This window comes from Neophocaena asiaeorientalis, unplaced genomic scaffold (assembly GCF_003031525.2).
Source record: "Neophocaena asiaeorientalis asiaeorientalis breed wild unplaced genomic scaffold, Neophocaena_asiaeorientalis_V1.1 scaffold599, whole genome shotgun sequence".
Lineage (NCBI taxonomy): Eukaryota > Metazoa > Chordata > Mammalia > Artiodactyla > Phocoenidae > Neophocaena > Neophocaena asiaeorientalis.
In genome coordinates, this window is record NW_020173499.1 from 481,046 (window position 1) to 501,686 (window position 20,641).

General features: G+C 36.7%; 1 protein-coding gene across 2 annotated transcripts in view; it reads right to left on the bottom strand.

The window, feature by feature from the left end:
• The window catches only part of RAD50 (RAD50 double strand break repair protein), a 93,890-nt gene that overhangs the window by 25,324 nt on the left and 47,925 nt on the right, over positions 1-20,641 (bottom strand). For both annotated transcript variants that reach the window (XM_024747578.1, XM_024747577.1), the window contains 9 exons: positions 20,117-20,354; positions 16,863-17,052; positions 16,294-16,420; positions 15,472-15,665; positions 11,821-11,931; positions 11,286-11,378; positions 11,085-11,198; positions 5,022-5,149; positions 2,470-2,694 (listed from right to left, as the gene is read on the bottom strand). In XM_024747578.1, the coding sequence (XP_024603346.1) occupies positions 2,470-2,694; positions 5,022-5,149; positions 11,085-11,198; positions 11,286-11,378; positions 11,821-11,931; positions 15,472-15,665; positions 16,294-16,420; positions 16,863-17,052; positions 20,117-20,354 (1,420 nt within the window). The remainder of the gene's footprint in view (positions 1-2,469; positions 2,695-5,021; positions 5,150-11,084; positions 11,199-11,285; positions 11,379-11,820; positions 11,932-15,471; positions 15,666-16,293; positions 16,421-16,862; positions 17,053-20,116; positions 20,355-20,641) is intronic.

The window sequence follows — 20,641 nt, forward strand, 5'->3', positions numbered from 1 at the left end:
ATGAGAGATTACTACAAGCAACTCTATGCCAATAAAATGGACAACCTGGAAGAAATGGACAAATTCTTAGAAATGCACAACCTTCCGAGACTGAATCAGGAAGAAATAGAAAGTATGAACAGACCAATCACAAGCACTGAACTGAAACTGTGATTACACATCTTCCAACAAACAAAAGCCCAGGACCAGATGGCTTCACAGACAAATTCTATCAAACATTTAGAGAAGAGCTAACACCTATCCTTCTCAAACTCTTCCAAAATATAGCGGAGGGAGGAACATTCCCAAACTCATTCTACAAGGCCACCATCACCCTGATAGCAAAACCAGACAAAGATGTCACAAAGAAAGAAAACTACAGGCCAATATCACTGATGAACGTAGATGCAAAAATCCTCAATAAAATACTAGCAAACAGAATCCAGCAGCACATTAAAAGGATCATACACCATGATCAAGTGGGGTTTATCCCAGGAACGCAAGGGTTCTTCAATATACACAAATGAATCAATGTTAACAAACTGAAGGAGAAAAACCATATGATCATCTCAATAGATGCAGAGAAAGCTTTTGACAAAATTCAACACCCATTTATGACAAAAACCCTCCAGAAAATAGGCATAGAGGGAACTTTCCTCAACATAATAAAGGCCATATATGACAAACCAGAAACGAAATTGAGTTATTTGTAGTGAGGTGGATGGACCCAGAGTCTGTCATACAGAGGAAGTCAGAAAGAGAAAAACAAATACCATATGCTAACACATATATATGGAATCTAAAAAAAAAAGAAAAGAAAAAAATGGTCATGAAGAACCTAGGGGCAAGACGGGAGTAAAGACACAGACCTACTAGAGAATGGACTTGAGGATATGGGGAAGGGGAAGGGTAAGCTGGGACAAAGTGAGAGAGTGGCATGGACGTATATACACTACCAAATGTAAAATTGATAGCTAGTGGGAAGCAGCCACATAGCACAGGGAGATCAGCTCGGTGCTTTGTGACCACCTAGAGGGGTGGGATAGGGGGGTGCAAGGGAGGGAGACGCAAGAGGGAAGAGATATGGGGACATATGTATATGTATAACTGGTTCACTTTGTTATAAAGCAGAAACTAACACACCATTGTAAAGCAATTATACTCCAATAGAGATTTTTGTTTGTTTGTTTTTGCGGTATGTGGGCCTCTCACTGTTGTGGCCTCTCCCGTTGCGGAGCACAGGCTCCGGACGCGCAGGCTCAGCGGCCATGGCTCACGGGCCCAGCCGCTCCACAGCACGTGGGATCTTCCCGGACTGGGGCACGAACCCGTGTCCCCTGCATCGGCAGGCGGACTCTCAACCACTGCGCCACCAGGGAAGCCCTCCAATAAAGATGTTTAAAAAAAAAAAATAAAAATAAAACCCACAAGATTTGCAAAAATTAAGAATCGACAAAATCAATGTCAAAGAATGCATCAACGAGAACCCTTATATTCCACTAGTGGTATAAATTAGTGAAATCACTTCGGAAAACAATATAACATTATTTTGTAAAATTGAGCATACCCTGCAACCCAGCAATTTTACTCCCACATGTACTCTAGAGAATCTCTCACACCTTTGCTCTGGAAGACATGACAAGAATGCTCCTAGAAGCAAGGGTTATATCAGTAAAGAGCTGGAAACAACCCAAATATCCACCTACCCAAAAATGGATATATTATGGTATATTTCCACAAAAGAATTCTGTACATCAGTGAAAATGCATATACCACAGCTATAAGCAACTTAAGTAAATAAAAGCAAAATAAAGTAAAACAAGCAAAAAAGCAAATTCTAGAAGCATTCACAGAGTATGATATCATTTTTTTAAAAAAGCTCAAAACATGATACATATGATAAAATTATTTTTAAAAAGCAGAGAGCAGGGCTTCCCTAGTGGCACAGTGGTTGAGAGTCTGCCTGCCGATGCAGGGAACACGGGTTCATGCCCCGGTCCAGGAAGATCCCACATGCTGTGGAGCAGCTGGGACCGGGAGCCATGGCCGCTGAGCCTGCGCGTCCGGAGCCTGTGCTCTGCAACGGGAGAGGCCACAACAGTGAGAGGCCCGCATACCGCAAAAAAAAAAAAACCAAAAAAACACAGAGAGCAAAAATCTGTGTCAGTGGTTACAAAGAGTGAGGATGACAAATGGTTGAGATAAGGAAGAGCATCTATGTGGATGGCAGTTAGTGATAATGGTAGAGTTCTTGGATTGTGTATGGGGGTGGTGGGATCATGAGTGCACCTTAACATTAATATGCTTTATAACTTTACTTCATAATTCAAGTAAGCATGTGTGTATGTGTACACACATATACACATATATTTTTCCATTCTGTGGTAGGTATGAAATACATTAAAAAAGTTAAAAAGGGTGAAAGTAAGGCTAAATTATGCTAGTTGATACTGATTGCAATGGGAACCAAATCCCCAGTCCAATACTTACTGGTCAAGGGTCTTATAATAAATGTCCAGATCCTTGTTCACAAGCTCTGTTGTTCTCATAACAATCATCATTTCCCTATACTTTTCCTCGGCATCCCGAAACTGAGGGTCTCGAAGTTCTTTCTTAAAACGAATAATTTCTTCCTCATAACCTTCCTGTCGCCCTATTGCCGAACCGAGATTTCTTTTTATATTTTCTATTTTTTCTTCCAACGTCTGATGTTCACTAGGAGGGAAAACGACAAATGAGGACCATTTTTAGATTTTAGCAGCCTAAAGCGGAAAAGACAGATTTCTTCAGATAGATAAATATCATTTATCATTCTCCTTAGCGATCAGCATATGAAAAGTCTCTCCCTGCTTTTTCTTTAAGGTTTCAGTACTAAGGAAAACTTTCTTCTTTCCAAATCTCTGAAGCATCCAGGTTTTTAAACAGCTGATTTCTGTGTGCTCAATAAAGTACTCTCATAACATGTGAACACTGAAAAAGTTCCTGACGTTTACACACTAACCTAAGAAAAGTACTCTTGGTGATTAATATTACAAATTCACAAACTTCTCATTGTGAACTAAGAATGCTCAGTTACCAACTCTGAAAAGTTACTGAGCAACAGGTATCATCAGTTCGTTCACAGTATGTCAGACAAAAGAAAATTTTATCTCAAACAATTTATGCAGTAATATTACTAAAAGTTTGTATTTCTCTATTAAAACAAAATTTCTCTTGCATAAGTATAAAAAAGCATCAATAAAGAGAGGGGATATATGTATACGTATAGCTGATTCACTTTGCTGTACAGTAGAAACTAACAACATTGTAAAGCAACTATACTCCAATAAAAATTAAAAAAAAAAAAGAAAAGAAAAACATGGAGAGGAGTTCCAAAAAACAAAGCATCAATACTGACAAAAAAGTAAAATACTTGGGCTTCCCTGGTGGCGCAGTGGTTGAGAGTCCGCCTGCCGATGTAGGGGACATGGGTTCGTGCCCTAGTCTGGGAGGATCCCACATGCCGCGGAGCGGCTGGGCCCGTGAGCCATGGCCACTGAGCCTGCGCGTCCAGAGCCTGTGCTCTGCAATGGGAGAGGCCACAGCAGTGAGAGGCCCGCGTACCGCAAAAAAAAAAAAAAAAAAAAAAAAAAAAAAGTAAAATACTTAAACTTTTTTGATAACTTGGTAGATAATACAGATTTTAACGTATGCTTTAAAAATCTTCATTTATTTAACAATTACTTATTAGGCATCCTCTTATTTGCCAGGCACTTCTCTCAAGATTATGAACATCCTTATAGAACTGGCCTGATTATCTGTTTCGTTGACATTTCTGTTGTGTCCTGGTTGAAAAAACGTTTGAAAAAGAGAAGTTATGCTTAGTAGTCTGAATGAATGTAAAAAGCACTGTTATGTACTAATTACAGAAGGAATTATAAAAATATCTGTTTTTGATCTTTAGTAGCAAGGAATAAACTGTTTCATTTAAAAGCTTGTCCTATAAGCTTCACTTTTTTTTTTTCAACTTGGCACCAAGAACACCAACATTACAGTGTTAAAGAGCTGAGGCTTGGAAGCTAGGATATCTGGTCACATTCCTGGCTTTCATTCTAATTTTCTATGATCTTTTTTTCTGGGTCTCAGTGTCCTAATGCATAAAAAACAAACAGGCTGAAAGATGAAGAGCTCTTCTAGTTGTTAAGTCTGATCTCCTTGATTTATGAAAGAGTTATTTAAAATAGCTAAACCAAGAGAACTTACAATAACATAGGAGTAACTATTTGTTAGGTTTTAATAACTAAATTAAATTTCAATTTATTATATCCTTTAGAATAACTTAAGCATTCTTTGATTCAGATTTCTTTGTGAAATCACAAGAAAAATGAAATATCTACAAGGAATGGCTGAATGAATGAGTATATCCAACCAGCTGAGGTGGTTCCAAAAAATCTATTTGGCTAGCACAACCTTTTACACCAGTCTAGTGCCTTAGCATCAACCAGCTTCTTACAGAATTCCTAAGGCAACTGTGAGGCAGAGAAAGCAAGAATAAAATATTTTCTGCTGTAGCAGGAAGACAGCAACTACAGTAAGTACCAATAAAACCAGATGAAAGAAGAATTCTATTAATCGCAAAAATGATGCTCTGGTTTGCACATAATTACACCTGGGACCATGTAGAATGGGTCACCAATATCAAATTGCTTTGGCAATAACTCCATTAAGAGTTAAGCATTAAGCTCTGACCCAGGCAGGGTCCAGAGGACATATATTCTTTATGCCATAATCTTGTGAAGCAGGCTCGCAAAAGTCTGGGAACTTGGTCTTTTTAATACTGGCCATCACTGCATAGTCATAGTGTGACTATAAATTCTATATTACTACTTCAGCTTGTAAAGCCATGAAATACATTTGTAAAAAAAGTGCCCATCTTCCTTTAAGTCTGAAAGGACATTTTGGCTACAGGCTTACATTCTTTTTCAAAAACATGTATTGAATATTTTTCACATTTCAATAATAAAGACCTTTATTTAAACTAAAGATTATTTTTTAAAACACACTTTTTCATTTGTAAAACCTGCATTTGACCCATTTCCTTCAAATGTTGTTTTCTTTCTTCTTCAACTTCTTTTAGTTCTTCATTCCTTTTTCTTAAAGTAAGGTTATCCTGTAGCCACCTTTCTTGTATCTAAATGTAAATATTAAATTCGTTAATAAAAATAATCAAGTTACCAACATGTGATTCATAGCAGGCAACTGGTGACAGGTAGTGCTAATTCTGCCTTAGAATCACGTGTATCTCAGCAGAGGGAGAAGAAGCCAGTGTAAAGGAATCTCCAGGCCTGGAGGAATCTGGATGGCCCATATACACACAAAACAGACATTAAAATGATGAGATAAAATGATATAACTGGATTTTTAATATTTTATACCTATGCCCCATTGGATCATCTTGCATAAGAACCTCACAATGGAGCCTAGTGATCTAAAAGATAAAAAGAGAGCAAGACTACTACCAAAGTCTCCCCAACTTTTTTTCCCCTAGTTGTATTTGTCTACTAACGTGTGCCAAGACCATTATATACTGTTAAGTATGTCAGATAAGATTTTTACCTTCAAGCTGACAATCATACAAGGCAGTAAGAAGTTTCACAAAAACAGTAAGTCTATATACTTGATGACACTTTTCTGGCCACTGAATTGCACTGAAAAATTTAAATTTAGCTGTTCTTGTTGAGTAGTTTTGTCCTTAAAAAGCAACCACTAAATCATCTGGCAGCGGCAGCAGCACCAACACAATTATTTCAGTACTTTTCCTGGTGATTAAAATGGACTATGTTGTCAAGAGACAAACAGGAAACAATTTATAAGTTGACTCTTTGGAACTTAGGAAAAAAAAATTTCCTGCAGAATATGGTGGTTTGGCCCATAGAAGCCTGAACAGAAAAAATTCATCCTAAGTTTAGAGTCAAGCCTTCTCAAAGACCCTTCTACAGCAACCCTTGTAGTTGAGATAAACTCAGTGATGTGGGAAGTAGGAGGCAGGGGCAGATCTTTGGTTACACTTTGTTGCCAACAGTACTGACACAGGAGTCACCAGGGAAAAAGGATTTGGGAGGTGGGAGAGAAGAAGGGAAGCCAAGGACTTCTCTCATATGCTTAATGTTCACATCCAACCCTGCCCATCTATGAATCACTATTTTGAGGGTTTTTTTGTTTTTTTAACTGTCATTAAGGTTCCTTTCAGTTTTCCTGGAACTAATAATATAAATATATACGTATCTATTAAAGGCATCATTATAAGCAGTTAGAGATGACTAAAATGATATGGTTGTAAATGTCCTTTTGTTGCCAAGGCAACCTAATGTGCCACCGCAGCTGCTATGACTCTCCAAGATTCTCCCACGGGGAACTATGCTTATACATTTTCCTTATTAGGAACAAAAGAATGTGGCACTGCTCGCTTTCATCTAACATTATATAACAATGGAATTTGCTTTCATGAATACCTGAAAGGACTATTTAAAGGGCTATCACATTTTTAGGTGAGACTGATTTTTTGCATGAAATAATGTTCCTGGTCTGTTATCCTGCATGGTCACCAGAAAGCTAGGGATTTCCTTCTTTTAGGTCAGCTTCTAATTGCTTTTTCATTCTGAAAGACAGTATATAGCACAGTAGTTAAAGAGCATAAGCTTTGAAGTCAGATATACCTAAGCTCAAATCTCAGCATTACAACTTTCAAATAGGATGACTTTGGACAAATTAGTTTAAATTCTCTGAGCCTTTTAAAGATTAAAATAGTTAGTGTATGTAAAAAGTACTAAGTACAGTGCCTGGCTCAATAATTGCTAGTGAAATACCTTTTGGGTCAAATCTGTCCTTACACTTTAAGCAGTAAAAATTCCAGTTACAGTCTTCAAAATAGAAAATAGGAGAGAAAGAAGAGATAAAGTATCAGAGAAAACCAGATGCAGGTATACTACACCAAAACTGTTTTCCTATTATACTAGCAATTTGACAATGTAGGGTCAAGTTCTACCTCTGTTACTCACTACTTTTGTGACCTTGGGCAATTTAGGTCAACTCCAGTTCCCTTCATCTGAAAAATGAGGGAGGAAGATTATTAAACTTCCAAATTTTAAAATTCTGTGGAGTAAATTTAATAGGGCTTAAGTGCATAAATAAGCTGTTACGCTCCTCAACTCTTAAGATAGTAACCTGAATCACTCAGCTCAGAGAGCAGTTAATGCATGCAGCTGGCCACTTAAAGGAACCATAAAAGTTAGCTGCTTTCTAGTCACCTGTGATAGAGTAATATGCTGAATAAACCCCATTCCAAAATCCACCAAAAGTCTGGTTGGGGAAAATGCCATTTATAGAGAATTTCCTGAAAGCCATGCGGTGCTCTGACTCAGTGATTGATAGTTAAGGGGATACATCAGAACCTCTGAGGAACTTTAACAAAATATACATGCATATGTGTATGCCCATGCCCCAGAGGTTCCCATTTATTGGTCTGGAATGGAGAAAGAGATGTGTATTTTCAATAACCCAGGTGATTTTTTTTTTAAGTTTGAGATGTAATTCATATACCATAAAATTCACCAATTTAAAGTGTACAATTCAGTGGTTTCAGTATATTCACAAGGTTCTCATTCCAGCACATTTTATCACCCCAAATAGAAACTCCATACCCATTAGCAGTCACTCTCTATTCCCTTTTCTTTCCTTCCCCCCAACCCCCAGCAACACTCCTCTGCTTTCTGTCTCTATGGATTTGCCTATTCTGTACATTTCATATAAATGGAATCATATAATATGGTCTTTTGTGATTGACTTCATTTAGCATAATGTTTTCAAGGTCTGTCCATGTTGCAGCATCTATCAATATTTCATTCCTTTTAATGGCTGAGTAATATTCCATGATGGTTAATTTTATGTGTCAACTTGACACCACAGGGTGCCAAGGCATTTGGTCAAACATTATTCTGAGTGTCTTTGACAGTGTTTCTGGATGAGATTAACATTTACATTGGTAGACTGAATAAGTAAAGCAGACTGCCATTCCTAATGTGGGTGGGCCTCATCCAGTCAACTAAAGATGTGAACAGAACAAAAAAGGCTGAATAAGGGGTAACTCATCCTGCCTGACTGTATGAGGTGGGACAGTGGTTTTTTCCTGCCTTCATATTTAAACTGAAACCTCAGCTCTTCTTGGATCTAGAGCCTATTAGCTCTCCCAGTTCTCAGGCTTCAGACTCAAACTGGAACTACACCATCAAGCTCTCCTGAGCCTCCAGCTTGCCAACCACATATCTTGGGACATCTCAGCCTCCACAATCACTTGAGTTAATTCCTTATAATAAATTTCTTTATCTATATCTATATCTTTATCTGTATCTATAGTTATCGATCTCTTACTGGCTTTACTTCTCTGGAGATCCCTGACAAATACATATGAATATACCAAATTTTATTCATCTGTTCATCAGCTGATAACCATTTGGGCTGTTTTCCATATTTTGACTGTCATTAATAATGCTGCTATAAACATTCTTGTACAAGTCTTTATGTAAACATATATTTTACGTTTTCTTGGTTATTATACACTTAGGAGTGGGAAAAACCCAGGTGATCTTGATGGGTGCCTATAGCTAACTTTTGCTCTCCAAACACTCTAACATTTATTTTAGGCTCCAATCACACCACCTTCTACAGTCATCAAGGGATGATAAAGGTGCTGAAACACACTGTAAAAACAAACAAACAAAAACAACCATGAAGTTTGTTGAAGACCTGCTTTTTATTAATCTATATAGTGTCTTCCTTTCCATGAATGCCTATGGAGACATTTTTCTCTGGTCTCAGTCCAGAGAACTGGTTTGTTTTTAGCTTTGAGACAATGTGAAACTTAATTAATTATGACTTTCTCTCTTCATGTGACTACTAAAATCTTTAGCAAGCATATCAAATTTCATGGCCTACGTTTTATATACTTACTACTCTCCTGGTTTCATTGCCTTCTTCTTGTCCTTATTTCCACATTGTCTCACTTTCTCATCAATTTAAAATGTTATTTAGCATTGCTCTATGTATATAACTTAGTAAACGATTTCTAGAACACGGTAGGTTATAAAAGTAAACTAACATAGTCAGATCCACTAAATTTAAACCTTCAACTTGAAAAGGCTCACAGACTGGTGTATCTTAATTATCTCTCTCTATTTGTATGGACATTACTGATTTATAGATTGTGATTTTAAATAGAAAACCCACAAGCTAGTGATAACTAAGTATTTTGTTATATATACTTCATACATTTATATAGCATTTACTAGATGGCAGAGATCTGATTTACCTTTGACTGATATTCATATATTTGACATTCCTGGCACTATGGCCAGAGATTCTGCAGAAAACGGGTATGGCTAATCTTCAAAGAGATTTTAACCATTATTTATAACCAAGTGATTAAAGCTTTCAAGTAGCAAATTTTATTCAAAACAGCAGGAACAGAGAAGCGGTGTAGTTTTTAAAGGCATTAACTATCATGCTTATATAAGGCATGCTGAAAATTATTTTCTTAATGTGATTTTAATTATACTGTGGAAATTAATTTCCTTAATCAAGAAAGTAAATGATAAAGGAATCAACTGAAAAACAACTTAGTATATATATATTTTACTTACAGACAACTTTTAAGAATGATACCTAGAAATGAGATTGAGAATTGGCAGAAGGGGAAGGAGACTTTAATTTTATGCTTTTATGTTTAAACTTTTACCAGGTAAGTCTTTTACTGAAAATAAAAATTAAAAAAGGAAAGAAGAAAAGACAATGTTATTAGAATTGCTTTTCTCAAGGAACCCTCCTACAATGTTGGTGGGAATGTAAGTTGGTACAGCCACTGTGGAAAACAGTATGGAGGCTCCTCAGAGAACTAAAAACAGAATTACCATATGATCCAGCAACCTCACTCCTGGGCATATATCCAGACAAAATTATAATTCAAAAAGATACGTGCACCCCTACATTCATATCAGCACTATTCACAATAGCCAAGACATGGAAACAACCTAATGTCCATCAACAGATGAATAAAGATGTGTTACATATATACAAGGGAACTCAGCCATAAAAAAAACAAAATAATGCCATTTGCAGCAACATGGATGCAACTAGAGATTATCATACTATGTAAGTCAGAAAGATAAATAACCATAGGATATCATTAATATGTGGAATCTAAAATGTGACACAAATGAACCTACCTATAAAACAGAATCAGGGATATAGAGAAGAGACTATGGTGGCCAAGGGGGAGGAGGGTGGGAGAGGGTTGGACTGGGAGTTTGGGATTAGCATACACAAAAACTGGTATATACAGAATGGATAAACAACAAGGTCCTACTGTATAGCACACGGAAATATAATCAATATCCTGTGATAAACCATAATGGAAAAGAATATGAAAAAGAATATATATATGTAACTGAGTCACTCTGCTGTACAGCAGTAACTGACACAACACTGTAATTCAACTATACTTTAATAAATAAATTAAAAAAAAGAATACAATCAGGTAAAAATGTTATAATGAGAAGAATCACAACAGCTTGAGTTATACTAAATGACTTTTTATTATTTCATTTTACAAATGAAAATATGTCTCTTTTTATACTGCCAAAGGAAAATTTTGTGACTCAGTAACATAAAAAAGAAACATACTTTTTATATAAACATATACACATAAAAAAAAAGAATTGGGGGCTTCCCTGGTGGCGCAGTGGTTGAGAGTCCGCCTGCCAATGCAGAGGACGCGGGTTCGTGCCCCGGTCCGGGAAGATCCCACGTGCCGCGGAGAGGCTGGGCCCGTGAGCCATGGCCGCTGAGCCTGCGCGTCCGGAGCCTGTGCTCCGCAACGGGAGAGGCCGCAGCAGTGAGAGGCCCGCGGCCCCCAAAAAAAAAAAAAAAAAAAAAAAAAAAAGAATTGCTTTTCTCTACTGTTTGCATTTCTACTCAATGCAAGTATTGAAAATAAATGTAAAAAGTAAAAAAGAAAGATAAGAATGTTACTGGTATAAGTGCCACCATAAATCATTAGCAAAAAAAGGACCTACCTTCTGTGTATCAATATCTTGTCTCATGATTCCCATTTCCTTATTAATCTTTTCTTTGTGTTTCTCACATTCACTTAGTTGAGCTATTACTTTATTAAGTTCAGTTTCTTTTTGCTACAAAAATGAAAATTTCTTAAGCACAAGAAATAAAAATATAAACAATCATTTTAAATTATATTCAATTAAGTAGTTTTAAATTACCTTCTTATAGTCATCTTTTCCATCTTGAATATAATTCTCAATGTCTTTCATATAACCATGAATATTTTTAACCTTCTCTTTGATATCATTTATCTGTGGAAAAATATTTATTAAAAATATACTAGTTCAGACTAGGGCATTTAAGAAGATTTATTTCCAAGGAATATCTTTTATTAAGATAACAAAAACTTAATAGGAGAGTACAGTGAAATACTGGCTTGGAAGTTAGAAGCCCTGAGTTCCAGTTTCCATCACCAGCAGATTTTATCTGAAATCAAATTTTATGATCTCCCTTTATTACTATGGGATTAGATTAAAAGGTCTCAATTCTCAACTTCTATTTTAGATCAAGAAGCAAAATAATTTACATTTAATCATTCTAAAAAATTCTGAATGTTAAGATTATGTCACAAATATGAAAATACTATTTCATCATGTTTTTAATTTCATGTGAAATACTAGTGTCCAACATGGTGCTCTGAATAATAATTTTAACATATATTTTTGATAACTAAATATATACATGAAATCTTACTTTATCCTGTGCTATTTTGTTGCTTGTGTTTTTTTTGTTGATTAGTTCTTCTTTCTCCTGCTGGAACTTTTCCAATGTTGTTTCCAAAGGGCTTACCTGCTCTTTAGCATCCTAAGGGATATAAAAAATATAAGGTCTTATATAACATTCCATTATCTTATTTCAGGTGTCACACTTCATAATAAAATCACTTTCTATGTACCAGGCTTTACAAGTCAATTCATTTGCTCCTTCCAACAACCCTATGAGGAAGGTACCATTATTTTCCTGCTATATTTCAGATGAGCACAGAGATGATTTATCCAGGGTCCCAAAAGCCAGTAAATGAAGGAGCCAGGATTCAAATCTCATCCAGCTCCAGAGTCTTTCTCTCATCCAGCTCCAGAGTCTTTCTTTTAACCACTACGCTATACTGCGTCAGCCACTGACTTGATTCTTAATCTACACCACGTACTCCCAATTATATGAGCATGTGGCTTCAGGTACAAATTTTCCTGAGTTTGTAGGGGCCCATATCAGCTCTGTGTGACTGAAAAATAGGAAAGCTCTTTCAGTCCAAGTCTTTCTTTTACAGATGGAAATATGATCATAAAAGAACTTTTTTTTTCAATTATTCTTCCATTTTCTGTTACAACTGATGAATCATAATACACAGAGCACTAAGTACGATTCCAAACACAAAACTAGGTGATCAAGTTTGTAAACCAAAAATTGAGTTAACAAGCCATACCTTGCCTTCAGCACAGACACAGCCAAATTATAAAGTTTATCTGCTTTTAGCTGCATGGGTAGTGGGATTTCTCATGACTTCTGCTTTTTAAAGTATTCACTCTCATTCTAAAATGGTATGCTATACACAAAACCATCAGTTTTATTCCAGAATATATCATCTTAATAAAAAAAAGTTTTTGTACGCATGTATTGCCAATACATTTTAAAAGGCCCAAATTTTAACAAAAGATTAGACAAGTTCATCAGACAAGAGATCATAAATTATTTGGGCCGAAAAAGAATCTTAAAAAAAAAATATGGGGCTTCCCTGGTGGCTCAGTGGTTGAGAGTCCGCCTGACGATGCAGGGGACACGGACTTTTTTTAAGGGAATGGAGTATGGTCTAGTCCACTTTTCCATGGTTGTGTAGGAACTACAATGTCCTTTCCTAGCAAAACAAGAAGTGCAAGGTCTGCATTTCCACCAACTCAATGCAAAGCCCCAAGAGCTTCCTGCAAAGTAAAGCCGGCACGGAGGATCCAATCAATGTCTGCAGCAGGAAAAATTAATGGTGCAAGAAAGGAGGGACTTGATGATGGCTGGCTGGTAGGTGGTACAAATTCTAGAAGTGGCCCTGCAGCTTCAGAACAGACATTTTCTCTGGTCTCAGGCCTGTGTACCCTGACCCAGATCTTTAACCAATATGAAACTGGATGACAAGGACTCAGTTTGCTCAGAAGTCTGATTGAGTGCATCCTCCTTACCTGCTAAAAGTCTGGGTGAAATTTCTACACCAAAGGTGCAATGTAGTTGATTAGAAGTTTCAACTGAGGCTAGAGTGACAGAACTGCTCTCATTTATTGACTCCTTGGACTTGGGGACACCTTCCTTATCAGTACTAACAGGTCATCACCTAGACCCCCGAAGTTAATATTTTCTACATCTTCTACTCTAGTGTCAGCTGAAGTGTCTGTTAATTCTTCCATCTTCACTGATACAGATATGGCCTGATGAAAGGAGACTTGTTCACTCTGGGTAGCTGTAAGATGCTCATTTTGGGTCCATCCTTCAGAAAGGTCCTTAATACCTGTTTGGCCCTCAGTTACTGTCTTTGATTGACAGAAAACTTCTTCAGATGTGTTTTCTGAAGCTGGTTAACTACTAATGACAAAAAGTTCATGAAGTTCCTTCAAGGCTGCTGTTACAGATGAGCAAGATTCCTCTGCTGACTCTACAGAGGGCTGACAACTGCCACAGAGACTTAAGAGAAGGGGCAATTCCCATATTTCTTACTTGTTCCAGACATTTCAACATTACTTTCTGGAAGGTGTAAATCCTGAGTGGAAATGGAATTTTAAAGGAAGGGTTACATTTTGATGTTTCTACTTCCATCAAGGGATTATCCAAGGTGAGATAAGATGCACCGATGTTCCTGACATTGGTATTCTGACTGCCTGCTGAATTAATAAGCACAGCAACTAGGGACTGTTCAACTATATCTACTTCCATAAGTGTTTCTGAATTTGAGCAGCCAAAGCATCCTGAAGGTAGAATATTTTTCTCTGTACCCAAAAGGTCCACAGTCTGCTGTAGTCTGTCTCAATCATAAAGGAACTTTTGATCTTAAGCTTAGTTTGCTGAGGCCAAGTAGATATTTTATGGTAATTAAGCATACTAGTACATTGACGTTGGTGTGCCCACACTTATTTTGGAAGGAAAGGGGTTTTCAAATAACAAACTATTTTACTAATCAGAAGTCCACATTATTTGGCCTTATAACATCTCTACAGAATAAGTATACGATAACCACTGTTCAAAACCATGATCCTCAAGCACTTTAAGATCTTGAAATACCTAATGAATTCATAAAGGTAGAAAAAAATGATTTATTATTATTATTTTTTTTTTTTTCTCACCATTGTGGCCTCTCCCATTGCAGAGCACAGGCTCCGGACGCACAGGCTCCGCAGCCAGGCAGAGCCCCAGCCGCTCCGTGGCATGTGCGATCCTCCCGGACCGGGGCACGAACCCGTGTCCCCTGCATCGGCAGGTGGACTCTCAACAACTGCACCACCAGGGAAGCCCCTAGTATTATTTCAATGTAGGAATATTTTGTATTAGGAAGTGGTTTGGTGCGGTGGGAAGTCAAATGTCTTACATATCAGAAGACCTACCAGAAAATTAACCCTGCCTCCTACTAACTGTATGAATTTGGGCAAGTCATGGGATATCTGTTAAGTCTCAATTTCTTTTCCTATAAAAAGGAGATTTAGTCACATTTATCAAAATGATACACTGAATACAAAATGAGACACTGAACGGTTTAATGTCAAAGTGCTTTATAAGCAATGAAAAATACAAATGTAAGGTAGTACATTTTATACCATACTCTAAGCCTCTGTTATTTTGTAATCCAAAACTACTTAAGAAACATTTACAGTAATTAGTAACAGATTCTAATCAGATTCTAACCAGATTTAATTGGTTGGGTCTTAGATTTGATAAATCTAGATGAGGGATGCCAAATGGGTTCCATTCCATGTGTCAACTCAGTGCCTCCTCAGTGTAGTGGGAAGTATTCCGAGACTACATCTGGATTTAAAAAGAAAAAGTGCTATGCCTGAGAGGCAGTGTCTGTCAGGGATATAGGATCTGTAGGTAAGACAAACCTCCCATACAAGTAGGAATCCTTATATGGAGTTAGCCAGCCACCACCAGACCACCTCCAGTAACAGGAAGTTCACTACTTAACCAGGCAGCCAGTTCTTCCTTATTATGGTCAATAAATCTTCTTCCAGAAATTTTTACCTATTAGTAGAAGTTCTATATACCATTTTCACTTGATCCTCACAATAACCATAATTCTGGCCATTGCCCCAATAAAGAGAATTTCACATATTTGAACTGATTTTTAAAACTAATATGCATGAATGTTTTTACCTTTATTTCTCTGTATAAGGACTGAACTTCAGTGGATAATTCCACAGTCTGCTCCTCCAGTTGCTGACGACGTTGTAAATTAGTGGATATCTGAAGTTTCTCTGATTTAAGTTCATTTGTTGTACTTTTTAGGTGCTGAATTTGTTCCTGCTGGTCCTGTATAAGCTTACGATTCAATTCAATCTTACTGGAAACTGCATGAAAACATATTGATACAGTGATTAATGTAAGGGTATAGGAAATACTATAAGCAGCCTCATTCCAGTTTTATAGGTCTCTGTGGCATTCCCAAAGGCTGAGTTTCTGTGGGTCCCACCTACTCCAATAAAAATGCCACAAGAACCTGTCCAGCTCCCAAACCTGCTTGCTGTCCCCTCCTGAATGGGGCAGATATGACTGAGAAAGAGTACAGCTCATTTGTTACTCATCATTCAAAATCTGTTCTGGGGTTTCCCTGGTGCGCAGTGGCTGAGAGTCCTCCTGCCGATGCAGGGGACACGGGTTCGTGCCCCAGTCCGGGAAGATCCCACATGCTACGGAGCGGCTGGGCCCGTGAGCCATGGCCGCTGAGCCTGCGCGTCCGGAGCCTGTGCTCCGCAGCAGGAGAGGCCACAACAGTGAGAGGCCCGCGTACCACAAAAAAAAAAATCTGTTCTGCAAAGAAAGGAAACAGAGGAGAAGTGATGCCTTTGAGAAAAGAAACTGCATATACCATGGACTGGAAGAAAGGCTGTTCTTTGTCCACATAATAGTTATAAAATTTATGATAAAAAGCATATGTTGGGAATGTTGAAGTCTTTATAAGGAAACAGTCTCTATTACCTGTATCTAATTTGTGTTGCTTTTCTTGTTTTTCCTGGTTTACTTGTTGAACAGTTCTATCCAAATCTAGTCCTTGGAGTTTAGCTGCTTGTTGTGCAATTTTTCTTTCAACATCCTTAAGTTCCATCTTAAGAATAAATCAAAGTTATTTCCTTTAAGAAACTTATGCCATTATCATTATTCAAAATCTTTAAGAATTAACTGCTTTTACTTTTTAAAATCTAATTTGTAACTGCTCTCAGATATAATTTTAACAAATTTTCAAGGATAAAAATAAAATTAATTTTTATGATGAAATTAATTTAAATGATGTAAACAAAAGGAAGCAGACTAAAAATGAAAAATAAACAAGACTACTTCTTAATTCTCAGAACTTAAGGATAATAAAATCTAAACTCAGGAATATAAATAAGCTAAGCAGTTACTCCCTGAGACTACCTGAAATTCAGGATAGGGAACTCTAAACACAATCTGTACCAGAATACTAGCTACTATCTTTAACACTCACATTTCATATTCAAACCACCATGAAACTAGTTTTATTCTGCCTTAAACTGCAGTAAACTTACCTGGAACCTCTCCATAATTGTAACATCTGTCAGACACACTTTAGCACTTTCTTCCTCAGGTATAATTGTACCCAAAAGTGTTTCCTGTTCTTCTATGTCATTCTTTAGGCGCTGTATGTCTCTGTTCACATTCTGCAGTTTGTTTCTTAATTCTGGTATTTCCTTCTCCTTCAAATCAATTATGCTTTGCCTTCACAGAACATACACAATTAAAAATAAGCAATCTAATGTTTTCTCATAATGATATTGAGGTTATGTATTTTTGGCAAGAGTACCACAGAAGTGATGTTGTATCCTTCTTAGGGCAACACATCAGTGGGTACATGATGTCAGTATGTTACTCTTAGTTAAGAAGGTGTAGGCCAGATTTACCCATTGTAAAGTTACTATTTTTCTCTATGTAATCAATAAGTATCATAGGAGAAATACATTGAAGAAAATGTAAATAGCCTATTTCTCCTCAAACCTCTGTCCACTGATTTTATAAATAGTACCTATTGACAGATCTTGATACCAGTAATTTTTACCATATTGTTTGCCAAACTGAAAGATATTTTACAAATTACCTGACCATACTCATCATAAGTGTCAAGACCATGAAAGACAAAGAAAGATTGTCAAAGACAAAGAAGAACTATGGTAGACTACAAGAGCCTAAGGAGAAATAACAAGTATATGCAATGTGGGACTCCTGAGTTGGATCCTGAAATAGACAAAGGATATTAAATAGAAAGACTGCTAAAATTCAAATATGGCTTGTAGTTTAATTAATAGAATTATACCAAAGTTAATTTCTCGACTTTGATAACCATATTATGGTTACATAAACTGTGAACATCAGGAGAAGCTGGGTGAAGGGTATATGTGAATTCTCTGTACTATTTTTGTAAATTTTCTGTAAGTCTAAAATTATTTCAAAATAAAAAAGTTTAAAAACTGATGGAAGGACAGAAGGAAGGAAGGAAAGAAAATAGGAAAGAAGGAAACCACTCAGTCAAATGCTACATGGGTTTATGGTACAAAAGCTGTTAAACCCACTTTACTGCTGCTACTCTAGCTAATGAATTACCATCCCTATGGCAGGTACTGGCCCCATACCTATTTTTGTTGATACCTCTGAAACAATAAAACTTGTATGTAATCTTTAAAACAAAAAGCTATTAAGCTGATTTCAGAAAAATCCCAAATTCTTAAAATCAAATTAGTATAATAAATTCAATTGGTTTCTAATGGGAGCCTTATAATAAACAAGAAACTCAAGGATTAGCTCTCAGATATTGTTATTACTTAATGATTTTTTTAAAGTCCATACTATGACCAAGAAATGCCAACCTGAATTGATCTGAGTGACAGAGACCTGTAATTTTTTTATACCAGAGCAATGAAAAAATTCCCTGAATAAATATGAACATATTCAGATTATGAATAATTCATGCCCACATTACTTCCCAGTGTTATAGACCAGAAGTTGGTCTTAAGTTATGTACCCAGTACCTAGAAAGTGACAAAGCTATGATACCCTAATGACAGTCAAGCATTCACTTGACTGGGACATTTTTGCAGAGAACTATAGGCATCCATTCAATTTTAACCCCATTTTTACATTTTCACACACACACAAAAACCCCTTATTGATGTGGTCCAGGTTTTGGTGCCTTCTTTTCTGATGATTACCTAAGACGCTAAAATAAGTACTCTAAGAAACAGTAAAGATATTTCCTGAGAGAATGGTTACTGAGCTCTAGTAGGGTTTTCTCTTTTGTTTTTTAAATTTTTCAGAAACTCAATTTTGTGACAGCATTCTTTTTCCAAGGGAATTTTATGTAAAAGGGACCAACCAACACAGATACAGTACTGAAAAAAACCTGTGGGAAAAATATGGAGTTTTTATTTAAATGAGGTGTTATAAAAAATGAACCCAAGTCAGTACTAATAAACATGATAAATAGGTACATTTTCAGCTGAAATTTCATTCATGATGGTATGGGACATGCTGGAAGGGACATGCTATCACTTCCGTTGTACTTTATTGGTTACACAGACCAATCCTGGAACATGAGAGAAGACTAATACAAGAGTGTGAATACTAGGAGGCAGGGATCATTGGGGACCATCTTAGAGGCTGGCTACCACAAAGCGCATCTTCTTGCATCTTCCCTTCCTTCTCTTCCTTAAACTCCTTTTCAGTTTTCCAGGACAACATACCCTCCGGGTTTTTTTGTTTCCAGAGTTTGTCTCACTTTCATCCAATGTATTAACATTAGATTAATTTTCCTAAAACACATCTTTCATTAAATCTCTTAGGATGGCTCCCCATCACCTAATAGAGCTATAACTAGGTCTGAACATAATTGTAGCTCTATCTCCCCTACTTATGTGAATCAATCACTACAAATAAGTTCTCAAACTCCAGATAATGTTTCTACTGCAGCACACGTCTTACTCTCCTACTCTTTACACACACCCTCTCCCCTTTCCTCCTCTTAAATAAGTCAAACCACCCTCCCTATGCTTTACAACCCTCTTCCTACCCTGTTCTCAAAATCCTATTCTGATTCTGTAGTCCACTGGCTTCTCTCTTCCTAATTAATACATTTGTTTGAACCAATTAAGTACTTTATTAAGCCCAGCTTTCTATGTCTAATTCTGAGAGCTTTTCTCCTTACATAGACCATCAGCTCCATGAAGGTCATGTCTTACTGGTCTCTGTGACCATCTTTGTGCTCTGGGAGACACCAAGGCAATCATCACATACTTTCTGACTTGATTTTATTTATAAATAGAAAATCATCTGAACTTCTTACACAAGCAAGGGAAAAATAAATAATAGAAATCATCTATGATTCATTCTTTCTGGAAGTGAGAAAAACATAAAAGTATAGTTTAAAATTTGTCTCTTGAGGGGAGCTTTCCGGTACTTTAATTCTTTGCTGGGTTTAGAAAGAGACACATAGTTATAAAATCTATCAAAATTTCTGCCCTCAAGCCAAGTCTCAGGAATGAAACAAACATACACAAATTAAGGATTATATCTACCCTGTGACTAGTTTAAGAAACAAGCTTATCTTGAAACAAAATAATTCTTTCTTATCACATAAATAACATGAGATGAGCATACTGGCTTAGAATCCTGACTTTAACCTTTATTCATTCAACTCTTGCTTACTGAATACCTACCATATGTTAGACAGTGGAATAGGTACCTCTTACAGTGCTGCTGTACAGGTACAGTAATAGTAAATCCCTATTCTCACCTCATGGGCACTAGTCCCAGCATTTCATCACGCCGCTTTTCTTTTTTCTTTAGCTCTGATTCTGTTGACTTGAGCTTATCTGGAGCAAGCCTCAGCTTAGACTGCAAATCATTGATGACTTCTTGTAATTCAGCTTCTGTCTGAAAAACTCTCTGACAGACAGGGCAACACGACTGGTCTTCATCCGTTAGCTGAGTAATGAATTGGGAGTAAACGGCCGTAGCTCCAGCCAGCATGGCTATTTAAAAAAATATATATATACTCCCAGTGAAAAGAATACAAAATACAGTTTTGTCAACATGGTTATATCCTTTTCTGTAAATACATAATTATTCTTCTTGCTTTATAAACACACAATGAAAGAAATCAAAATTCTGATATTTAAATCTTCCCAATGGCACAATACATTCAGATTTGTAGAAATTATTTTCTGGTAACACACAAGTATAAAACTTTTAAAGCTTGTTATGTGCCAGAAACTATAATCTCATTTACTCCTCCCTAACACCCTACACGTGGTAGGCA